General features: G+C 45.1%; 2 protein-coding genes across 6 annotated transcripts in view; both read right to left on the reverse strand.

Moving 5' to 3' along the window:
- The window catches only part of TIMELESS (timeless circadian regulator), a 32,371-nt gene extending 15,544 nt beyond the window's left edge, over positions 1 to 16,827 (reverse strand). The window contains exons 1-8 of one of the 5 annotated variants that reach the window (XM_012753946.2): positions 16,728 to 16,827; positions 2,790 to 2,942; positions 2,489 to 2,642; positions 2,276 to 2,390; positions 2,119 to 2,181; positions 1,413 to 1,514; positions 1,078 to 1,230; positions 296 to 429 (exon numbers count right to left, since the gene is read on the reverse strand). In XM_012753946.2, coding sequence (XP_012609400.2) covers positions 296 to 429; positions 1,078 to 1,230; positions 1,413 to 1,514; positions 2,119 to 2,181; positions 2,276 to 2,390; positions 2,489 to 2,642; positions 2,790 to 2,886 — 818 coding nt within the window. In that variant the 5' untranslated portion in view covers positions 2,887 to 2,942; positions 16,728 to 16,827. Of the gene's footprint in view, positions 1 to 295; positions 430 to 1,077; positions 1,234 to 1,412; positions 1,515 to 2,118; positions 2,182 to 2,275; positions 2,391 to 2,488; positions 2,643 to 2,789; positions 2,943 to 4,053; positions 4,664 to 4,877; positions 4,950 to 16,727 lie in introns of those variants that run through there. The other 4 variants (XM_012753899.2, XM_012753908.3, XM_012753923.3 and 1 more) reach the window with 4 other exon arrangements.
- A 1,852-nt stretch (positions 16,828 to 18,679) lies between these two features.
- Positions 18,680 to 23,169, reverse strand: MIP (major intrinsic protein of lens fiber). The gene is made up of 4 exons (XM_012753962.2): positions 22,810 to 23,169; positions 21,756 to 21,920; positions 21,247 to 21,327; positions 18,680 to 18,865 (listed from the first exon to the last, which is right to left on the reverse strand). The coding sequence occupies exons 1-4, from the start codon at positions 23,167 to 23,169 to the stop codon at positions 18,680 to 18,682; spliced, it is 792 nt and encodes a 263-aa protein (XP_012609416.1).
- Between the last annotated feature and the right edge of the window lie 385 nt (positions 23,170 to 23,554).

Below are 23,554 nucleotides of genomic sequence, written 5' to 3' on the forward strand. Positions count from 1 at the left end.
CTAAAAATATATATACAAAAAAAAAAATTAGCCGGGCATGGTGGCGCATGCCTGTAGTCCCAGCTACTCGGGAGGCTGAGGCAGAAGGATCGCTGAGCCCCGGAGATTGAGGTTGCTGTGAGCCAGGCTGACGCCACGGCACTCACTCTAGCCTGGGCAACAAAGTGAGACTCTGTCTCAAAAAAAAAAAAAAAAAAAAAAGTCATCCAATCACCCATCTTAGAATTTGCCCCAAACCCTCAGCATTCCATAGTGTAGGCCAAGAATATGAGTAGATCAGCTCTCTGCCACTCACCTGTTGCCTCGCTGGAGGGCTCGGGTCTTCTTTTCTGCCATCTCTCGCTGGCGCAGAACCTCCAGTTCTGCCACATCTGTGCTCCGCTCCTGAGCTAAACGTCCCTGCCCTACTCCTGCCAGCTGCTCAGGATTCTAGATGTGGAACAAGGAAGGCAGGGTCAGCAGGACAGTCATTCCTTATCCTGAGTTCGCCCCTACTGGGGACGGGAAGTGTGAACAAAACGGGACTACTGAAAGGACCCTGTAGGGTAGTTCCCCCTTACCTGAGGGGGAAATATCCCAAAACCTCTCATGGATGCCTGAAACTGCAGAGAGCACCAAACTCTATATATCCGTACTATGTTTTTTCGATCTGACAACAGAAATGGCTATTAAGTGACTAATGGGGGCGGCAGTAGCGGGGAGTGGGAGTATACAGCGTGGGTATGCTAGACCAAGGGATGATTCATATCCTAGGTGGGACAGAGTGGGATGATGTGAGATTTCATCATGCTACTCAGAATAGTGTGCAAATTTAAATACTTATTAATTTCTAGAATTTTCTATTTGATATTTTCAGACCAAGGTCGATCATGGGTAACTAAATCTGCAGAAAGTGGAACTGTAGATAAGCTGGGGGGCGGGGGGGGGGCTACTGTACTCAAGACATGGCTACTCTACCTGTCACCTGCCTTCCTCAAATAATTCAGCTGTTATTCAGTTATTACAAGAGCAATTCTGGCCACACAGCAAAAGAGTACATGGGTGGAGGGGATTGGGGCAATAGGCGAAGGGTCTCACCTGGTCACGAAACATGAGGGAGACAACCTCAAGCACGTGGAGGCTCCACTGTTGCTCAGCCGGTGAGCTGGCCAGGAAAAGGAGCAGGTCGTCCAGGCCACTGAGGTGAATGGCCCAGAGAAGCTGGTCATGGACACTGGCATCATCATCAATCTTCTGAGCAGTGAGTGATAAGGGCAGAAAGGGAGCTCACTCAGTTCCACTGCCCTACCTTGAACTTCTCCAACACATTTTCTGACTAAGGCTCCTCCCCAGACTTTTCAGAGGACAGAAAAGCCTAAAAAGGGCAGCTCAACCTAAGCAAGCCCAAGAACCTGACTGCCCAAGACCCTTACCTTCTCCTGATCAAGGTCAGCTGGGACATGGAGTATATTTCTGACCAGGAGTAGGATCCGCTCAATCAGCAAGTTGTCTTCCTCCTGCCGTTCCTCCCAGCCCTAGTCAGAAGGAGAGTCAGAGGAAGAGATGGAATGCAGCCAGCATCTACCCTGGCTAGAGGACCAAGGCACAGAAAAGAATCAAGGTTAAAAGGAAAGAATTCAAGCAGTCCTGAGGCAACCAGAGACTATGGACTAGACTACTATATCCCTAAGAACTGGGATCATATCTCGACATCTCCTCCTCTGCCCAGAAGAGGTGAAAAGTGCTGGCCAGGCATGGTAGCTCATACTTGTAATCCTAGCACTCTGGGAGGCCGAGGTGAGAGGATTGCTCGAGTTCAGGAATTCAAGACCAGCCTGACCAAGAGCGAGGCCTCATCTCTACCAAAAATAGAAAAATTAGTCGGGTGGGTGGTACATGCCTGTAGTCCCAGCTACCCGGAGGGCTGAGGCAGGACGATCACTTGAGCCCAGAAGTTTGAGGTCACAGTGAGCTATGATCACACCACTGTACTCTAGCCCAGGCAACAGAGCAAGACTCTGTCTCAAAATAAATAAATAAGTAAACTACAAAATAACAACAACAACAACACCAAAAAAAAAAAGAAAAATGCTAACTGTCCCACGGGATCTTGCAAGGTCCCTTGCAAGACTCACTCACCAACTGCAGCAGCTCATACAAGGTTTCACTGAGGACTCCAAATGCCTTCTCACTGGCAAAGGCCTGAGAAACAGACAAATAGATCTTAAGTAGTACTCACCTGCTTCTTCTCCACTGCTTCAAATTCTGCACCAGGGACTTGGAAGGAAAGCCTCACCTCTTTGTAGGCCTGCAAATAAGTTAGCACCTGCAGAAAATGGTGACCTAGGCTGGGCTCCTTAGGCACACTGCCAAAACAGAGCAAGGCTGGTTGTGTCAAGTTCACCATCAGTCTGAGGAGACAACGATGGAGGCAGAAGTTAAGTTCGCTCACCAGACACAAACATCAAAAGTAGGCATATGGTAAAAGTTAAAACACTGTGGCGTCAACCTGATAACGGCATCAAATAGAGGCTTGTCCTGGCGGTGCTGGGTAAGGATGGGTAGGAGGTCACTCTGCAGAATCTGGGCTGCCCCCAGCTGCTGACGCACATCTCGTGTCTCATCCTCATGCCTCAAGTAACGGATCAAATCCTTCACACTCTCTTGGGAGACAGAACAAAGCATGTACGTGGAACCCTGGAAGAAGCTCCACCCAGGCCCATGTGCTTTTCATACCCATGGAATGAGAAATTCAACAGACCTCTTCAATTTAAGCAAGTTTTTACCTATGTCCTCAAAAGGGTACTCACCTAAGCAATCTGGCTCCTTGTGGTACGTGTCTCCCTCCAAGTACCCGAGGGCACTGCATGTGGCTAGAAGTTCACAGTTCATCATGTACAAGTCCATACATCAGTGGACCAGCCAACAGAGAGGTAAGAAGGGTGGAGACAGAACGGTGAGGCCTGCAAAGACAGGGAAAGATAGCAAATGCAGAGTCCTCTCCCTGAAAAGGACAAGGCCCTAATGCTCAGAATATTCTGAACAAGATCCTCAAATGCTTCACTTTTGTCAAAACCCAAAGTGCTACTACCAGTCCCAGGGAACATTTTAAGTTGTGCCTTCTACCTGATCAAAATCAAAGTGTCTCCAGCCTACGAATTAAGTACCTGCCCCATACTCTAACCAGGGTCTGAAACTGTAAAAACAGTCTGTTTCAGAGGTAAGATAATATAGTAGAAAGAGAGGTTGATTAGAGAAGGGTATTAACTATGAGACTTTCACCCTTAGAGATCTCTGCAGCCTTTTTTTTATTTCATCATGACATCCTACCATTGACCTTGATTAGAACTAGTCTGCTGTGGAGGAGCCAAGGTAAAGGGACAGGGTGGCCTGGAGGACTGTGTAGGGTTATTTGTATGAGAGTCTTCCCAGATATGGCTTTGTCTCTGCTATTAGAATACTTTAACATTCTATCATTCTATCTATCAAAAAAAAAAAAAACACAAAAAACAAAACAAACCTTAAAACCCAGTTCCCTTCTACCTTCTGCAGCGCTTCCACATAGGGACAGCTCTGACATACCAAAGGAATTAAGAAAACTCAGCACTGACCATACAGAGATTCTACTTAGATCTGATACATCCTAGGAGCCCTGAGATTTCTGGGGCATTGGAGATGTGTGGAGAGAGCTCCTTCACTCTCCTCCCAAAGTTATTCGGAAACCTTGGTAATCTCAGTAGAAGTCAGCACCTAACAGAATTGATGGGGAAAAGGTGTGAAGAGGAACCAGCAAACTCCCTGTCATTCTCACCAGAATCATCATCTCCCTTTTCTGAAGTATGTCCCTTTTAATTAAGGTCCCTAAACTAGGATAATCAAGTAGGCACAGATCTATGATTCTGGGTGTCTTGGAACCTGACACTAATGACACAGACATGCACACATTACATTCTTTACTGTGCTCCTGTAAAATCAGGAATATCCATCTATCCTATCTCTTTGCACCTTCAGCCACACTGCTCTCTCCCCTTGGCAGCATCCTCTAAAAACACCTCTCCTGGCTCCCATACCTACCTCTAGATCCTGACTCTGCCCCTGGTCTTCCACAGGAAACAGATAGTTAGTCTCCAAAGGACTAAGGTTTAATGCTTGATGTTATCTCCTTGCATTTATGTAACTGGTCTATTTCTTTAGGTTGCCTGTCACCCCCTAGCTCCCACCCCAGTGCCAACCTACTTTCTGACTGCTCAGCCCAGCAACACAGCAAGCCAGGAAAACACTCTTGAGTGACCAGAACTAAAAGGAGACCTCCTGTAGCCATCCTTTCTCAGGGACCTACAGACCCTGAAACCTGGCTCCAGTGAGGTAAGTTCAGTATGTGACATCCCTGACTCTCCTCAAAGATACAACCAGCTTTTCTAGAGAGACCACTGTGTGTGCACACACACTCACACATGCACACACGCCCAGACTGAAGGGGCTTTCCTGTCTGCTGTCTCCAAGTAGCAGCCTAGGAAGCTGACGAAAACAGACAGCAGAGCAATAAACATGCTGAATCAATATACCGCCTTCAAAATGACGCAGACCAACACACTTTGGCACTAAAAGCTGTGAAACGATAAAGTATTCTAATAACAGAGACAAAGCCGTATCTGGGAAGGCTCCCTCCCAGACAGATAACCTCACATAGTCTTCCCAGCTACCCTGCCCCTTTACCTTGGCTCCTCCACAGCAGACCAGTTCTAAGCAAGGTCAATGGTAGGATGTCACGATGAAATAAAAACGAAAAAATAAAAATACGAAAAAATTTTAAAAAGAAAAAAATTCTAAGGAAGAAATCAGTATTTGTAAAAACGGCCCCAGCAGAGCAAACCTCTGCTTTCTACACATCACTTTACCTAAAAGGCAAAAATAATGGAGACAGTAACAGCCATCACTCATAGCTACCAAAACAAGAGGGGGAGGAGAACAAAGATAAGGAAGCAGCAGTGCTGGCAGATGCTAGAAAGGGAGATGTTACGTAAGAGACCCAGGCTAATCTCCTGCAGTTTTGACAAAACCAGGCTGTGGAGCAACAGGCAAAGAAAAGGAAGAAATGGGTCAGACAACCTATTATAATGCTTCCAGGCCAGAGGCCACAAGGCAAGCCCACAGCCTTGGGCCTACATTCATTGGAGCTGGAATAAAAGAGCTTTCAACAGGGGTTCCAGCTCTAGCTGGTAGAAATACATTATCAAAAAATCAGCCATAGGCTGGCATAGTGGCTCATGTCTGTAATCCTGGCACTTTGGGAGGCTGAGTTGGGAGGACTGCTTAAGGTCAGGAGTTGGAGACCAGCCTGAGCAAGAGCAAGACGCTATCTCTACAAAAAATAGCAGAGAAACATTAGCTAGACGTCTTGGTGCTCTTCTGTAGTCCCAGCTACTTGGCAGGTTGAGGCAGAAGGATCCCTTGAGCCCAGGACTTTGAGTTTGCAATGAGCTATAATGATGCCACTGCAGCACTCTAGCCAGGGTGACAGAGTGAGACACTGTCTCAAAAAAAAAAACCTCAGCCATGCATTGCCTCACGTCTATAATCCCAGCAACTTTGGGCAGCTAAGGCAGGAGGATCACTTGAGCCCAGGAGTTAGAGACCAGCCTGGGCAACATAGAGACCCTATTTCTACAAAAAAATTTAAAAAGTAGCCAAATGTGAGTCCCAGCTACTCAAAAGGCTGAGGCAGGAGGATCACTTGAGCCCAGGAGTTCAGAGACTACAATGAATTACAATTACACCACTACACTCCAGCATGGGTGACTGAGTGAGATCCTGTCTCTAAAAATAAAAAAATCTCTATCAGCCATGGACAGAAAACTTAGACCTTTCCCACTCTTTCATTCAGTTAACAAAAGCTACTCACCCAGTCTTTCTGGCCATATCTTCCTTTCCTTGATTGCTTATAATCTAATTATTTGCATTATATCTACATCACATCCATCCATCCAACCCACCACTTTCTCTCAGATCTATGGCTTGGTTGCATCCTCTGCCTGTTAGACCCCCTACGCAGGAACACAAACATACATGTTCAAAAACATAGAGCTCCTCAAGGTCTCCAAACCTTTGCTCAGTTTATTTATTTCCTCCATCTGGAAGGTCTACCCTCCCTTATCTCTAGAAGTTCTAAGTCTATCTGACCTTCAAGATCAAATGCCACCCCATGAAGCTTGCTTTTTTGTTTGTCTTTTTTTTTTTTTTTCTCTTAATGGGCACAGCTGCATGGAATGTTTGTCTTTTTTAGAGACAGAGGTCTTACTCAAGTGCAGTGGTGTGATCCCAGCTCACTGTAACCTTGAACTCCTGGGCTCAAGCAATCCTCCTGTCTTAACCTCCCAAGTAGCTGGGCCTACAGTCATGTACCACCACATCAGGCTAATTTTAATTACACAATTTCTTTTGTAGAAACAGGGCCTCTCTATCTTTCCATGGCTAGCTGGTCTTGAACTCCTGACCTCAAGCAATCCTCTCACCTCAGCCTCCCAAAGTGCAGGGATTACAGGCATGAGCCCATTGGTCATCCATGAAGCTTTCTCTCATAGCCCTCAGGAGGATGGGATTTGATGGCCTGTATCACTCTGTATGTATTTCCTACCTTAGCACCTAACTACTTCCTGTCTTACGTTATATTTATCCAGAACAGTTGTTTTCTCCTCTACTAAAGATGGTCTTATGCATTTCTAAACACACTGACTGAAGGAACTTTCACATGGGAGACATTCACTAAAAACTGTTGAATGCAACTTGGTATTATAGAAAGAACAGTATAATGGTCAAAAGATGAGGTTGGAGTCCTGGCTTCACTGTTTACTGGTTTATTTTTTACCAAGTCAATCTTAGATTCTTCATGTGAAAAATAATAAGGATACCGTGGCAGCCGTGAAGGGGCCCCTTAGATTTTTCTTCAAGAGCTTGCCATTCAACTGCCAAGAATGCAATTAGCTTACAGAACCTCCAAGATCCACCTTAGCCCTACTTTTTCCGGGAGCCCCCCAGCTAATGACTAAGCAGGTAGGCATAGGGCCTCGCAATACTTGTCTAAAGAGGCTTCCTCTACTAGGCAATCCTTGTTCCAGATTTTTCCATAAGATTGGCCAAGATTATCAGATCTGCTTTGCTGTCTGAGGCTCTCCCTGCCCCAAGTCCTGCTCCCTCCCCCTTAAATTATCACAGGCATACTATACATCTCAGTAAACCTCTTGTACCCCTAATTCCATCTCAGTGTCTACTTCTTAGAGGAACTGAACTGACAGATACCTACCCTATCTCCTTTACATGGTTATTGTGAGTAACTTATGAAATCACTCACATAAAAGAAATTTATAAACTATGATGAAGAATACAAAGTTAAATTAAATCAGGCCAGGTGTGGTGGCTCACTGGCTCACGCCTGTAATCCTAGCACTCTGGGAGGCTGAGGCGGGAAGATCATTTGAGCTCAGCAGTTACACTAGCCTGAGCAAGAGAGACCCCATCTCTACAAAAAATAGAAAAATTAGCTGGGCATGGTGGCACACGCCTGCAGTGTAAGCTATGCAGGAGGCTGAAGTAGGAGGATCACTTGAGCTCAGGACTTTGAGATTGCAGTGACCTATGATGATGCCACTGTACTCTATGTAGCGTGACAGAGCAAGATTCTGCCTCAAAAAAAAAAAAATTTAATTAATTTAAAAGGACACAGTAACTATATGACCCAGCAAGTCCACACTTACGTTAGTCTTAGGTATGTATCTGAGAAATGAAATGAATGTCCACACAAAAACTTGCACACAAATGTCTATAGCAGTACTATTAATAATAACCAAAATGTGGAAAAAGCCCAAACGTCCATCAAGTGATGAATAAACAAAAAGCAATATATCTTTACAATGGAATATTATTTGACAATAAAAAGGAATGGAGTACAGATACATGCTACAAAATGGATGAAACTTGAAAACATTATGTTTTCATATATAAGGTCACATATTTTATGATTTTATTTATATAAAATGTCCAGAATAGGAAAATCCATAAAGATAGAAAATGGATTAGTGGTTTCTAGGACTAGGGGGAAAGAAGGGATGGGGAGTGACTGCTAATAGATACAGGGTTTCTTTTGGGGGTGATGAAATGTTTGCTATTAGCCCAGGCACTAGTGGCTCACCAGCCTAGGAAATATAGTGAGTATCACTTCTACAAAAATTTTTTACAGTTAGCCAGGTATGGTGGCCTGCACCTATAGTTAGGAGACTGAGCCAAGATCACTTGAGCCCAGGATTGGAGGTTGCAGTGAGCTGTGATCGCACCACTGCACTCTAGTCTGGGCAAAAGAATGAGACAAAGTACCTAGGAATATATTTAACTAAGGAGGTAAAAGACCTCTGCTGTGGCCGGGCCCGGTGGCTCATGCCTGTAATCCCAGCACTCTGGGAGGCCGAGGCGGGCAGATTGCTCGAGGTCAGGAGTTCGAAACCAACCTGAGCAAGAGTGAGACCCCGTCTCTATGATAAATAGAAAGAAATTAATTGGCCAACTAATGTATATATAGAAAAAATGAGCCAGGCATGGTGGCACATGCCTGTAGTCCCAGCTACTCGGGAGGCTGAGGCAGCAGGATTGCTTGACCCCAGGAGTTTGAGGTTGCTATGAGCTAGGCTGACGCCACGGCACTCACTCTAGCCTGGGCAACAAAGCATGACTCTGTCTCAAAAACAAAACAACAACAAAAAAAACAAACCTCTGCAGGGAGAATTATGAAACAATGAAGAAGGAAATAGCAGAGGATGTAAACAGGTGGAAGAATATACCATGCTCATGGGTCGGCAGAATCAACATTGTTAAAATGTCTATACTACCTAAAGTGACCTACAGAGTCAATGCAATCCCTATTAAATGTTAAAATGTTGATGGTGGCCGGGCGCTGTGGCTCACGCCTGTAATCCTAGCTCTTGGGAGGCCGAGGCGGGCGGATTGCTCAAGGTCAGGAGTTCGAAACCAGCCTGAGCAAGAGCGAGACCCCGTCTCTACTATAAATAGAAAGAAATTAATTGGCCAACTGATATATATATATAAAATTAGCCGGGCATGGTGGCACATGCCTGTAGTCCCAGCTACCCGGGAGGCTGAGGCAGAAGGATCACTCGAGCCCAGGAGTTTGAGGTTGCTGTGAGCTAGGCTGACGCCACGCCACGGCACTCACTCTAGCCTGGGCAACAAAGCGAGACTCTGTCTCAAAAAAAAAAAAAAAAAATGTTGATGGTAATCAACATTTTTCACAGATATAGAAAAAATAATTTTATGCTTCGTATGGAACCAGAAAAGACCCTTAGCAAAATCAATCCTAGGTAATAAAAACAAAATAGGCCGGGCACGGTGGCTCAAGCCTGTAATCCTAGCACTCTGGGAGGCCTAGGCGGGCGGATTGCTCGAGGTCAGGAGTTAGAAACCAGTCTGAGCAAGAGCGAGACCCCGTCTCTACTATAAATAGAAAGAAATTAATTGGCCAACTAATATATATATATAAAAAAAATTAGCCGGGCATGGTGGTGCATGCCTATAGTCCCAGCTACTCGGGAGGCTGAGGCAGAAGGATTGCTTGAGCCCAGGAGTTTGAGGTTGCTGTGAGCTAGGCTGACGCCACGGCACTCACTCTAGCCTGGGCAACAAGCGAGACTCTGTCTCAAAAAAAAAAACAAAAACAAAATAGGAGGTATCAATTTACCAGATTTCAAACTATACTACAAGGCTATAGTAATTAAAACAGCTTGGGACTGGCACAAGAACAGGGACATTGACCAGTGGAACAGAACAGAGAACCCAGATATAAAACCATCCTCATATAGCCAACTAATCTTCGACAAAGCAGACAAAAACATACACTGGGGAAAAGAATCCTTATTCAATAAATGGTGCTGGGAAAACTGGATAGCCACATGCAGAAGACTGAAACAAGACCCACACCTTTCACCTCTCACAAAAATCAACTCACGCTGGGTAACAGACTTAAACCTTAGGTGTGAAACTATTAGAATCCTAGAGGAAAACATTGGAAATACTCTTTTAGACATTGGCCTAGGCAAAGAATTTATGAAGAAGACCCCAAAGGCAATCACAGCAGCAACAAAAGGAAATAAATGGGACCTGATCAAATTAAAAAGCTTCTGCACAGCCAAAGAAACTGTCAACAGAGCAAACAGACAACCCACAGAGTGGGAGAAAATTTTCGCAAGCTATACATCCGATAAAGGGCTCATAACTAGAATCTATTTAGAACTCAGGAAAATCAGCAAGAAAAAAATCAGACAACCCTATCAAAAAGTGGGCAAAGGACATGAACAGAAATTTTTCAAAGGAAGACAGAATAAAGGCCAACAAACATATGAAAAAAATGCTCAACATCTCTAATCATCAGGGAAATGCAAATCAAAACTGCAATGAGATATCACTTATCTCCAGTAAGAATGGCCTTTATCAAAAAGTCCCAAAAGGCCGGGCGCTGTGGCTCACGCCTGTAATCCTAGCTCTTGGGAGGCCGAGGCGGGCGGATTGCTCAAGGTCAGGAGTTCAAAACCAGCCTGAGCAAGAGCGAGACCCCGTCTCTACTATAAACAGAAAGAAATTAATTGGCCAACTGATATATATATATATAAAAATTAGCCGGGCATAGTGGCACATGCCTGTAGTCCCAGCTACTCGGGAGGCTGAGGCAGAAGGATCACTCGAGCCCAGGAGTTTGAGGTTGCTGTGAGCTAGGCTGACGCCACGGCACTCACTCTAGCCTGGACAACAAAGTGAGATTCTGTCTCAAAAAAAAAAAAAAAAAAAAAAAAAGTCCCAAAACAATAAATGTTGGTATGGATACGGAGAGATAGGAACACTCCACTGCTGACGGGACTGCAAACTGGTTCAGCCTCTGTGGAAAGCAATATGGAGATACCTTAAAGCGATACAAGTAGAAATACCATTTGATCCAGCAATTCCACTACTGGGCATCTACCCAAAAGATCAAATGACACCCTACAAATGGGACACCTGCACTCAAATGTTTATAGCAGCACAATTCACAATTGCAAAGGTCTGGAAACAACCCAGGTGCCCATCAATACATGAGTGGATTAATAAAATGTAGTATATGTATACCATGGAGTACTATCCAGCTTTAAGAAACAATGGTGATATAGCACCTCTTGTATTTTCCTGGATAGAGCTGGAACCCATTCTACTAAGTGATGTATCTCAAGAATGGAAAAACAAGGCCCACATGTACTCACCAGCAAATTGGTATTAACGAATCAACACTTAAGTGGACATATAGGAATAACATTTATGGGGTGTCGGGCAGGGGGGAGGGGGGACATGGACAATATACATCACCTTAACATTTGTACCCCCACAATATGCTGAAATAAAAAAAAAAAAGAATGAGACATTGCACAAAAAACAAAAAAAATGACATTAGATAATGGCAATTATTGCACAACTCTGTGACTATACTAAAAACCACTGAACTGTACACTTTAAAGGATAAATTTTATAATATGTGAATTATAGCACAATACTATTGTTATAAACAACACTCTACACAATTACTACATATATATAAACATATATATACACACACACACATACACTGTTTTCACTATTTTAACACCAAAAAAAATGAAGGACAAAATCTCAGGATAGAGTATAATCCTTTAAATTTAATAAATATAACCCTATGAAAGAACTCATTACATTGTCTTTATTTTCCTATTTTATCACTGATCAGGTGGGAACATTGTCAAACACCGTAGACCCAGCATATCTGGACATTTAAAAGGGATGTTAGTTATTTTTCCCACTCAACTAAGTATCAAGCAGTTCAGATGAAGCAATATTCATTTGAAATCAATATTGTAGGTCTTAAAATGCAAGAACCAAAGGGAAATAATAGATAAAATATTAAATACATTTGTAATTCAAAGTAGAAAATTAATTTACATTTTGAAAACAAAACACTGTGCCCCAAACCAAACCTGCTCCAAGTCCAGCTTTGAGAACCACCAGTAAGAATAGAATGGCACCTAGCATTTGAATTCCAGTTCTGTCCAGTAGTAAAGTGGTGATTTTGAGCATGGGGCTTAACTTTAACAGTTTCTTTATCAGCATACTGAGCAAATAATAATACCCATTCTTATAAGGTAGTAGGGAAGTTTAGATGAGATCATATAAAGCAATGCTACCCAAAGCATAGTCTTCAGACTATTGAGAGCCCACACAGTTAACAACCTGCCTCAAGATAAGTACAAAAATAAAGCATTAGAACTTACAACATCTTAAAGCAAATTTGACACTTAGTTTATGTTTGTTGAATTTAATAATAAAAAAGAGACTATATTCTGTATGTCTTTTTATCCATACTGTTTTTCTAATAATTGTATTTTAGAAAAATAATGACCTGGCTGGGCGCGGTGGCTCATGCCTGTAATCCTAACACTCTGAGAGGCCGAGGGGGGCGGATTGCTCGAGGTCATGAGTTCGAAACCAACCTGAGCAAGAGCGAGACCCCGTCTCTACTATAAATAGAAAGAAATTAATTGGCCAACTAATATATATAGAAAAAATTATCTGGGCATGGTGGCACATGCCTGTAGTCCCAGCTACTCGGGAGGCTGAGGCAGCAGGATTGCTTGAGCCCAGGAGTTTGAGGTTGCGTGAGCTAGGCTGACGCCATGGCACTCTAGCCTGAGCAACAAAATGAGACTCTTGTCTCAAAAAAAAAAAACAAAAAAAACCCTACACAATACAGAAGAAACAATGTAAAGGGTAAGGCAGTACAACTTCTAAATAAGTGATACGGGGGAAAAAACTATGAAAAACTAGGGCTCTTTTCAGGTTAAAGTGGCCAAGGAGGGTTTGTCAGAGGAAGCATGAGAAGGCAGCATAGGTCAGGCAGCTGGGAATGGGAAGGGCACTTAGGCAGAGAACTGCCAGAGCAAAAGCAAAGAGGGAGTCACTATGAATAGATGAGTCTAACAGGAAAGCAATCGGAAGGGAGGCTGGAACTGGCTTTCTGGGAAAACCTTGTCTTTGTTCATCAATTCAGAGATTTAAGACATAAACTGGGGAGTCCCTGAAGATTCTGAGCTAGAAAAGAAAATAAGTCACATATATCCTACTACTTACTGTATCACTACACATCAGTTTAGCCATTCTCCTGAGTGGCCTCAATCCCTTTTCCTTTCACTGCACTCACCCTGCAAAAGACCATAACCTGAGATCAATGCACCCATCTGCCTTCTAGCCTCTTCAGCTCAAATCTACACTCAGATTTTCTAGACAAAACAAAAAAACTCTGTTTAATTATACACAACAGATGAGCAGGGCCCTCAACTAGGTCCAGCTAATCTTTTTAGTGTTCCTGGTCTGCTTCATTGGCTCCTCCCAAGGAACATCTGTTTCTTTTTTTTGAGACAGAGTCTCTGTTTCCCAGGCTAGAGTGCCCTGGCATCAGCCTAGCTCACAGCAACCTCAAACTCCTGGGCTCAAGCAATCCTTCTGCCTCAGCCTCCCAAGAAGCTGGGACTACAGGCATGCGCTGATTTTTTCTATATATTTTTAGTTGACCAATTAATTTATTTCTATTTTTAGTAGAGATGGGGTCTCGCTCTTGCTCAGGCTGGTTTTGAACTCCTGACTTTGAGTGATACTCCCGCCTTGCCTCCCAGAGTGATAGGATTACAGGCGTGAGCCAGCGCGCCAGGCCTCCATCTGTAATCTTGATCAATCACTTCCTGTGCCTTTGTTGGTTGTTCCTCATTTCTCATTTATTTCCAACCTGCCCTGTATACTGGCCCCCTCCCCAAATATTTCGAGTTGCTCAAAGCTCTTCCATCTTAAGGGGGAAAAAAATCCAACATAACATAAAACTTTCCCTTGACCCCATCTTGGCTGTTCCAACACTTTTCCCCTAAGTGCTGATATTTTGTGGGCTTGCATCTTTAGTCCTCTTCCCATCTCACTCTACACAGACTGACTAGGCAAACTCACCCACTCTCACAAGCTTCAACTACCATCCAAGCCAGCAAATCAGTATCTCTGGCTCTTCAGGTGCCAATGTCACATGTTAAACTAATGAATAGCATTCTCCATTTTTATGTTTCCACCTTACATTCACCATGTCCAAAATTAAACTCATCTTTCCAAGTTTGTGTCCACTTCGATTTTGGATCTCTCAAGGGCTGACATGATCTCCCTAGTTGTTCACATTAGAAGAAACCATAGATACCTCCATCTCACTTAACTTCCTTTTAAGCTTCTCTATTGACCCCTGGTCTATCCCAATTGCTACTGCCTTAGTTCAGTTCTCAGTATCTCTTGCTTACTCAATCTCTCTCTCTTTTTTTTTTTTTTTCTGGAGACAGAGTCTCACTCTTCTTGCCCCGGCTAGAGTGCCCTGGTATCAGTCTAGCTCACAGCAACCTCTAACTCCTGGGCTCAAGCAATCCTTCTGCCTCAGCCTCCCGAGTAGCTGGGACTACAGGCATGTGCCACCATGCCCGGCTAATTTTTTATATTTATATATATATATATATTTTTTAAGTTGGCCAATTAATTTCTTTCTATTTTTAGTAGAGACGGGGTCTCGTTCTTGATCAGGCTGGTTTCGAACTCCTGACCTTGAGTGATCCTCCTGCCTCAGCCTCCCAGAGTGCTAGGATTACAGGTGTGAACCACTACACCTGGCCCTTACTCAACCTCTTTCCCTGCCTCCAGTCTTGTTAGCTTAAATCTAGTCTCATATGATTTGCCCATATAATACCTTGCTTAAAACCCTTCAATGGATACATAAGAAACTTCATGTTGGATGTCTCTGAAGAGAACTGAGGGATCTAGGGTAGGAGAAATATTTGTTTTTCACTTGGGTACTATTTGAATTGTTTACCATCAGCATAGAAAACTAAAGTCTCAGTGACTCCTAATGCCTACAATACAAAGTCCTTCATGATCTCTCTGCTGTTTACCTTGCAAGCTTCCCTCTCAAGCCACTACTTTGTCCAGAATGCCCTTCTTTGATCCACCTGTCTATTGACTTATCGTTTAAGACTCTGCCCAAAAGGTAATTCCTCCTGACTTCTCCACAAAGAAGTTGACTCTCCAGAAGCAGTGATCGGGCGCTCTGTGTAGCCTTTGGTCAAATTAAAGCCATGAATACTTTCAAAAAAAAAAAAAAGAAGTTGACTCTTTTTGTCTACACTGTGCTGTACACATGTACACAGACTTCCATCATGGCGCTTACATCTCATGTTGTATATAATAGTTAAATTGTTTAAAATGTCTGTCTCCCTCCATTAGCCTTAGATTTTAGATTCCCTGAGGACAGGAATTGTTTCTTATTCACCTTTGAATTTTCAGAGCCTGGTTACTGGGTCAAAATTTCCAGGGGATAATAGTTGGGCAAAAGTGTTTTGAAAATGCTCCCCAGGTGATTCTATTCTCTGTTAACAGCTGCACTAAAATGTAAAATCCTTGAGATCAGGAATCATCAAGACCAGCACAATGTCAGTGCTTAATAAATGTTTAACTATCCTGAACTGAAATAGACAAGTCTGCAAGTTGAGGGAGGAGATATTAGGGCTGGAGATTTGGAGGCATTAGGATATAAGATGGTGCAAGAGTGCAGTGACAGACATAAAGAAGCCAGGGAGGACTTCTTTATCACACTGTCACTAACTGCAGGAGACTCATTTACACGTGTTTTTCCTGCCAGACTGTAGGTTCCTTAAGGAACAGTAACTCTGTCCCATTGATTTCTGCATACCTGATGCCGAGCACAGTGCATGGTGGATGTTAGGAGCTCAGTGACTTTTTATTGAGTTGTATCAGTGCCACTAACAGAGGGAGGTACAATATTTCAGGGACACAAAAGAAGAAGTGACTAACTTGACCTAGGACGGCTGGATAAATTGAGTTTTCAGGGGGACAGTTGAGCTCAGTTGTCATAGATAAGTTCATCAGAGAAGTAGCAAGAACTTCCAAGCAGAGAGAATAGCAGAACACAGGTATTGGGGTATGAAAGAGCACAATGTGGACACAACCTTTCCATGACGCTAGGGGTCAAGTGCATGAGATAAAAAAAATGTTAGGGAGCTTTAGAAAATGAGATTCAGAGGGTCAGGACCAGACTGTGAAAGGCCATGGACACCAACCTATAGATTAAGCCTGACTACTTTGGCCACTTTGGGTGGCCAAAGAGAAGTTTTAAATTTACTATCAAATGACCGGCTTGACTTTTTATAAAGGTACTAGTGGCAACACGAAAGGCAGACGCAAGAACTGAGACACTCAAGGGAAGGCGCTTGTTTAGCGGCTGCTGGTGTAGCTGACCAGCCGAAACAGAAGGGAACGAAGGGAGAAAACCATTCTATAAAAACCCAAGATGTAAGTCAAGCGGCCTGTGAATTCCTACCGCTGCTCACCACCAAGCCACACACCTGAACCGGGTGGGGAACGCCGAAGTGGAACTCCCCCGGGAGCCTTCTGTTCTACTTTTGGGAGTTCCAAGCCCCTTCCCATCTGAGACCCACCCCACGTGAGGCCCAAGGTGTGCAGAGTGGCGCAGGGTGGGGCCCCGCCCTTGCCTCTAACCAGGTGGCGGGAAAGGGGACTCGGCGCCTCCCAGGAGTGCCCTTCCGGTTTTTCAGGGGACACGCGTCCACTTGGAACCCCCTCGCCGCACACTCACTCACCCGCTCCCCACGGGTCCTCAGGAGCCCCGCGGAGCCAGCAGCCCTCAGGCGCGGGGCCGCAGCCTTTCCCGCCACCAGGCTCGGCGGGACCGGTCCCCGCCTGCGCGGGGAGGGGGCGGGGCGGGCCGGCTGGTCCACGTGACCCCGTGCGGGGGTCCGGGTGGTGTTGGTGATGAAGTAAGGGGAAGGGAAGCGAGTGCAAGCACTGTTTTATCCAAGTAGATCCTCTACCTTGACCTAAACATCACAGCGCTGTGGTTTTGTGCGGAATCGTAACAGAACAATGTCCAATTAGAGGTGAATTTACAAACATTCTTCCCCTTTCTTCTAGCCAAGTGGACTATTCCAAGTCTCAAATAGTTAGAAAAGTTAGGTTTTATTTGGCAGGAAGGGGAGAGCCGAATGTGGGGGAGTGGTCTTTGAGGGGAAGGTGGTGTCTGTTGTACTATAGCAGAAGTGAAAGCTTGCGAAGTATGCGAGAGAGGCTCGTAAAAGGAAGAGATCAACAATAAATATTCATTGATCAGTTGAGCGTCTCCTCCAGCCTCTGTGACATGACTGTATTTTGCCAACAACAAAAGAAGGTAGGTTAGCCCAGCACGGCCCCTGTAGTCCCAGCTACTCGGGAGGCTGAGGCAGGAGGATCGAGGATCGCTTGAGCCCTGGAGTTCGAGGCTGCAGTGCGCTACGATTGAGCCTGTGAATTGCCACTGCACTCCAGCCTGGGCAACATAGCGAGACCCCGTCTCTAGGAAAAAAAAAAAAAAAAGACGATAGGGCTCAAACGAGTGCTCTAATAATTATCTCCTGAATTGTTAAGCATTTGAATAGAAGGAATCAATGTCCGCGGTATGAAGGAGAGTTAGAAGAGATTTGCTTCTAGTTGAAAGGACAAATGAGAGAGAAGTGAAAAGACATCCAAGAAGAAAAGACTAGAACTAGTGATAGAAGCAGAAAGATGCCATGTGAAGAGTTTTGATTTGCTCTAAATTAAAACTCTGAGGATCAAAGTCTCTCCCTCCATATCCCACGCTCCCATCTACATTTGCTCCAGGCATCAAATTTCCTGTTTTGGCCTTAGGAAGCAATTCTGGGGCCTAAATACCATCTGCCAGAAGGCTACAGCAGGGAGGTGTCAGGCAAACCAGTTAAACTGCTTAATTTGTCTAGATTCTAGGCTCACTGCCTACCCTTATTTAGGTTAGGAGGTCCCGGCCCAGGGCCACTGAAGAGATCCATTATGCCAGAATGAACACACAACCCAGCTGGTGGATGTAGACAGGTTTATGTGGCTTTACAGAACAACTCAAATCCCAGTGTTCACTTTTCTCAGAGCTACTTCCCCACCCAGGTCCCTGGGGTAAGCATCCCTGAGATAAGTAGGCTAAATGTTCCCATTAACTTCCCTAAAACTTTTTGGTACACTTGAATCCTGAGCTGGGCTAATACCTCCATTGCGTCCCTTCTCCCAACCCTTGGAATTCCTTGTCTCCTCCGCTTCTCTGCCTCTTGTGAGGAGTAACTCCCTGCTTCCCTGTTCCCTCAGAAATCAAGAGCCATACACTTGACGGGCAGCAGAGAGTAAAGGCCAGAAACCTAAGGTCTTGGTTCCCAGGTGCTCACCACACAGGGTTGAGGAAGGGAGGTATAGGATGACATCTCTGTTCCTTTCCATAGCTCTCAGAAGCAGCCACACTCACATTCATATGCACAATCGAGCACACACGGCGAAAGGAGGTGGGATGGGGAGGAAGGGAAGTTTGCACCAACCAGCTCATGAATGCAACTTGAAAGATTTCACACAGCAAAAGGGGAAAAAAAAAACACACACATAAGTTAAAAAATAAAGAAATACATGCCCCTCCCCACAGTCTCTTTCTTCATCCAGAGGCTGGATCAGCCCCTCCACATAAACCCAGAAGCTTTCTATTCCCTCTCTCCAGCTGGAGCTTTTACAGTGCCTGGGTCTTCAGTTCAACAGGTTCCCCTGTGACCTCTGGTTGTCCATTGGGGTCACTGGGTCTGACACCCTTGAGGATAGACAGTCTCTCAGAAACACTCTTGAGCCGGGGGAAGAGGAGAAAGTCGTAGAGAAGGCTGCCCAGACCCCCTCCGATGATTGGGCCCACCCAGTACACCTGTAAAAAGAGAAAAGGAATACTCAGTCTTGGGGAGGGGAGAGAGTAGCAAGGCTTCTCTTTCTAACCCCCTCAGTGGAAGACAAGACATCCTGCACTTGACACATGCGGTTGGGCATCATCTAAGTAGAAATCATGTGTGTTTGTTAGTTCCTTAAACTCTAGACTCTAATCTACTGCCTGTACCTGAAAACTCACCTTTTCTCCCCCGACACACACCACTTAGAGGGCAGTGGCATGATCATAGCTCAATGTAACCTCAAACTCCTGGGCTCAAACCATCCTCCTACCTCCTGAATAGCTAAATTAGACTACAGGCGTGTACCAATACATCCAGCTAATCTTTTAAATTTTCTGTAGAGATGGGGGTCCTGCTATGTTGCCCAGGCTGGTCTTGAATTCCTGGCTTCAAGTGATCCTATCACTTCAGCCTCCCAAACTCTTTGGGACTACAGGTGGAAGCCACCACACCCAGCCTCTTTTCTGATTCATTAAATTACCCCTTTATCCCATGCCTTCTTCTTTTTTTTTTTTTTTTTTTTTGAGACAGAGTCTCACTTTGTTGCCCAGGCTAGAGTGAGTGCCGTGGCATCAGCCTGGCTCATAGCAACCTCAATCTCCGGGGCTCAGCGATCTTACTGCCTCAGCCTCCCGAGTAGCTGGGACTACAGGCATGCACCACCATGCCCAGCTAATTTTTTGTATATATATTTTTAGTTGGTCAATTAATTTATTTCTATTTTTGGTAGAGACGGGGTCTCGCTCAGGCTGGTTTCGAACTCCTGACCTTGAGCAATCCGCCTGCCTCAGCCTCCCAAAGTGCTAGGATTACAGGTGTGAGCCACCACGCCCGGCATATCCCATGCCTTCTTCTCATGTATATTCTATTTGTTGTTATGAATTTGCACTAGTTTATGTATTGCTTTCAAAAATTTTTTTAATTTTGGTAAAATACACATAACATAAAATTTACTGTATTGGCTAGGCATGGTGGCTCACGCCTGTAATCCTAGCACTCTGGGAGGCTGAGGCAGGAAGATTGTTTGAGCTCAGGAGTTCGAGACCAGCCTGAGCAAGAGCAAGACCCAGTCTCTACCAAAAATAGAAAGAAATTAGCTGGATGACTAAAAACATATATAGAAAAAATTAGCCGGGCATGGTGGCGCATGCCTGAAGTCCCAGCTACTCGGGAGGGTGAGGCAGAAGGATCGCTTGAGCTCAGGAATTTGAGGTTGCTGTGAGCTAGGCTGATGCCATGGCACTCTAGCCCAGCAACAGAGTGAGACTCTGTCTCAAAAAAATGTTTTTACTGCATTAAACATTAAGTGTACAGTTGGTAGTATTAAGTATATTGACATTGTTGTACAACCCATGTCTAGAACTTTTTCATCCTGCAAAACTGAAACTCTATACCCATTAAATAAATGCCTATTCCACCACCATCACTCCAACCTCTGGTAATCACCCTTCCACTTTATTTCTTCAAATTTGAATACTCTAAATACCTCATATTAAATGGAATCATATAGTATTTGTCTTTTGTAACTGGCTTATTTCACTTAGAATAATGTCCTCTAGGAGCGTCCATGTTATAGCATGTGTCAGGATTTCCTTCCTTTTTAAGGCTGAATAACATTCTATTTTTGTATAGACTACATTTTGTTTACCCATTGAGGGACACTGGGCTTGCTTTTACCTCTTGGCTTTTGTGAATAGTGCTGCTATAAAAATGGGTGTACAGCTTTGAAAATTTTTAATATTATTTTCATATGTTTGGCTTACATATCGTCAAAACAACATAAACATATCCAATATTTGTTGATGACTTACTTGATACCATGTTCTGTGCTACATGTTTCACACATAAAACTTTCACACATTTCTCATAACACCTCATTTTACAGTTAAAGAAACTGAGATTCAAACTTTTTAAACGGGGAAAAAAAAAAAATAAAGAAACTGAGATGCAGAATGATTGAGTTATTTGCCCATAATCACACACAAGGCTAGTAAAGTGTTATAAGTGGGATGGTGCCCAGGCCCATGTGTGCTCACAATACATCCTGATCACTAAGAGCAGACATTTTTGTCTTTATATATTTATATTTATGTTTATGTTTATCCTTATAGCCCCTAGTTTTGGAATCCAGTGGATGCTCAGTAAAAATCCTTGACCAACCACAGAAGGAACAATATAAGCAAGAGCCTCTCTTTTTGGCAAAATAATGAATCCTGTTCACACAGGCATGCCAAACTCACTGACAGCCCCATAGCTGAGTGCCGATAGAGCACTCAGATAGAAAGCAGGAACCCAAACTGGAACCTGCAGTCCATACCCATCCAGAAGGGCTCCAGGACCTTGCCCCTCTCCCCTCACTCACCCAGTGGTTGGTGAAGTTCCGGGTGAGAATGGCAGGAGCAAAGGAGCGGGCAGGATTCATGCCTGCACCAGTATAATGCATCTGCAAAAGACATAGTTATAACTGAAACACCCCCTACTCCACTCTAGCTTCTCTCCCCATAATCCACATTGCCCCTGAGAGCCGGCATCTTGTCTCCAGCCAGCAGCAAATGGGGAGGCACAATCTGCGTCACTCTCCAGGGGTTCCCACAATGGGGTGAGGGCACGGATGCCCCATCTGGAGACAGACTATGGAGCCATAGGCAAAGCCCACATCTGCCATGATGCATGACCTTGGGGTCAAGGAGGACTAGATATATTGGTCCATGAGAGGGATAAGACAGGGTTGGTTCCTCTGTGCCAATACAGAGTGAGGTGGGTAATGTCCATGTTTGACAATGGCATGGGCAAGAAGAATCCTTAAAAGTTGGGAAAGGTTTGGAGGCCCTAGAATCCTTGAATGATACGTTGCTCCCCTCTCCTGCTTACCCCAAAGAGGTGCCCCAGGGTGAGGGAGAAGCCAACAGCCAGCGCCACGGAGCCCAGGCGGCCATTCCGCCTCTCGTCGTACGTGGCAAAGATGCAGAGCACGAACTGGAGCGTCAGGAAGATCTCCACCATTGTGGCCTGGCCCACGCTCACCCCAGGGTGCAACTGGGCAAAGGAAGAAGAAGGGAGGCAGCTCGTTAGGGCCGCCACAGTGTTACCTCCTCAAGGCTTCCCAGGCAGGGATCCCCTTATGGCATCAGTTCCCTGGAGAGGAAGGATAATACAACATCCTTCATAGTAACTGCATTTGTATCTTAATTTCTCCTAAAAATACTCCTCCAGGGTGGAAATGATTGCACCCACTTACATGGATGAGAAAACTGAGGCCCTGTAAAGCAAAATAAGTTTTCTCAAGAACTTGCAAGCAGTTGGAAGGAAAATTGAAAACCAAATTCAGTTTTCTTTTTTTTGAGACAGAGTCTCACTCTCTTGCCCAGGCGAGAGTGCCGTGGCATCAGCCTAGCTCACGGCAACCTCAAACTCCTGGGCTCAAGCAATCCTCCTGCCTCAGCCTCCCGAGTAGCTGGGACTACAGGCATGTGCCATCATGCCCAGATAATTTTTTCTATATATTTTTAGTTGGCCAATTAATTTCTTTCTATTTTTAGTAGAGACAGGGTCTCGCTCTTGCTCAGGCTAGTTTCAAACTCCCGACCTTGAGCGATCCTCCTGCCTCGGCCTCCCAGAATGCTAGGATTACAGGCGTGAGCCACTGCGCCCAGCCCCAAATTCAGTTTTCTTGGTTCTCAATCCAGGGCCCTGTGCCTTCCTTCCACCTCCAAACCACCTATCAATCCTCCCCACCCTAACTCACACACACACACACACACACACACACACATACATATGTGTACATGCACACACACAAGCAGACATACATACACACACACTGTCCCAGAGCCCAGAGGAGCTGATTCACCTAAGCCAGGTAGGAGTCAAAGCAACAGAGAGTCAGGACACCAGATTCCCCTAGCCCCTCTCAGCTGACCATTACCGTGTTGAGTGCTAGGTTTCCTCGGACGGCAGACGGGGTAACACTATACAGCACAGCAGCCCCTGCCACAGCTCCCAGGAGCTGGGCTAACATATAGCAGAAGGCACGGAGCAGGGACATCTGGGAGCCCACAAGGAAGGCAAAAGTGACTGCAGGATTGACGTGGGCTCCACTGATGTGGCCCACAGCCTGCACCAGTGTAGCCAGGGCGAGGCCAAAGGCCAGAGCCACCTGCAGAACATGCAGGGGTCCAGGAGCCCAACGCAGTGAGGCCCCCAGTCCAAAGAAGACATAGAAGAGGGTGGCAAAGAACTCAGCAAATATGGCCCTCCAGAAGGAGGTTGACCGCAGTTCCCACATGGCAGGGGGGATGGGCACGGTGCCTGGGTCCCTGCTACCCCCCTGGCCTGGTCTGTGTGGACAGTCCCCTTTATAGAGGACTCTTAATCCCTGGGAGGAGCAGGCTGGGGTAATTGGCCCAGCCTCTTAACCCCTTCACAGCTGTGGAGGCCAGGACCCATTCTCATACATCTGACAAAGCTTCTGGATTTTCCTTTCCCTCCTCAACTGGGAGTTGAATCAGAGAGCCATGGGGGTGATAGTGGGGTTGAAGTCAGAGCTGGAGAGACTCTGAGAGGGAGGGATCAAGAACAGTAGGACTAGAAGAGTCTGCCTTTCTATTTGTGTCAAACTTCAGGTTCACAGTGCTGAATGACATCTATTTTAGAACATTCCTCAACTCTCT

This window comes from Microcebus murinus, chromosome 10 (assembly GCF_040939455.1).
Source record: "Microcebus murinus isolate Inina chromosome 10, M.murinus_Inina_mat1.0, whole genome shotgun sequence".
Classification (NCBI taxonomy): Eukaryota; Metazoa; Chordata; class Mammalia; order Primates; family Cheirogaleidae; genus Microcebus; species Microcebus murinus.

What these genes read in the sequence shown, in the direction of transcription:
- MIP (XM_012753962.2), bottom strand. Translation starts at nt 23,169, where the DNA reads ATGTGGGAACTGCGGTCAACCTCCTTCTGGAGGGCCATATTTGCTGAG. An exon ending in GAAACCTAGCACTCAACACG is followed by an intron (nt 21,921 to 22,809) that starts GTAATGGTCAGC and finishes TCCTTTGCCCAG; the next exon opens with TTGCACCCTGGGGTGAGCGT. An exon ending in GGAACTTCACCAACCACTGG is followed by an intron (nt 18,866 to 21,246) that starts GTGAGTGAGGGG and finishes CTCTTTTTACAG; the next exon opens with GTGTACTGGGTGGGCCCAAT.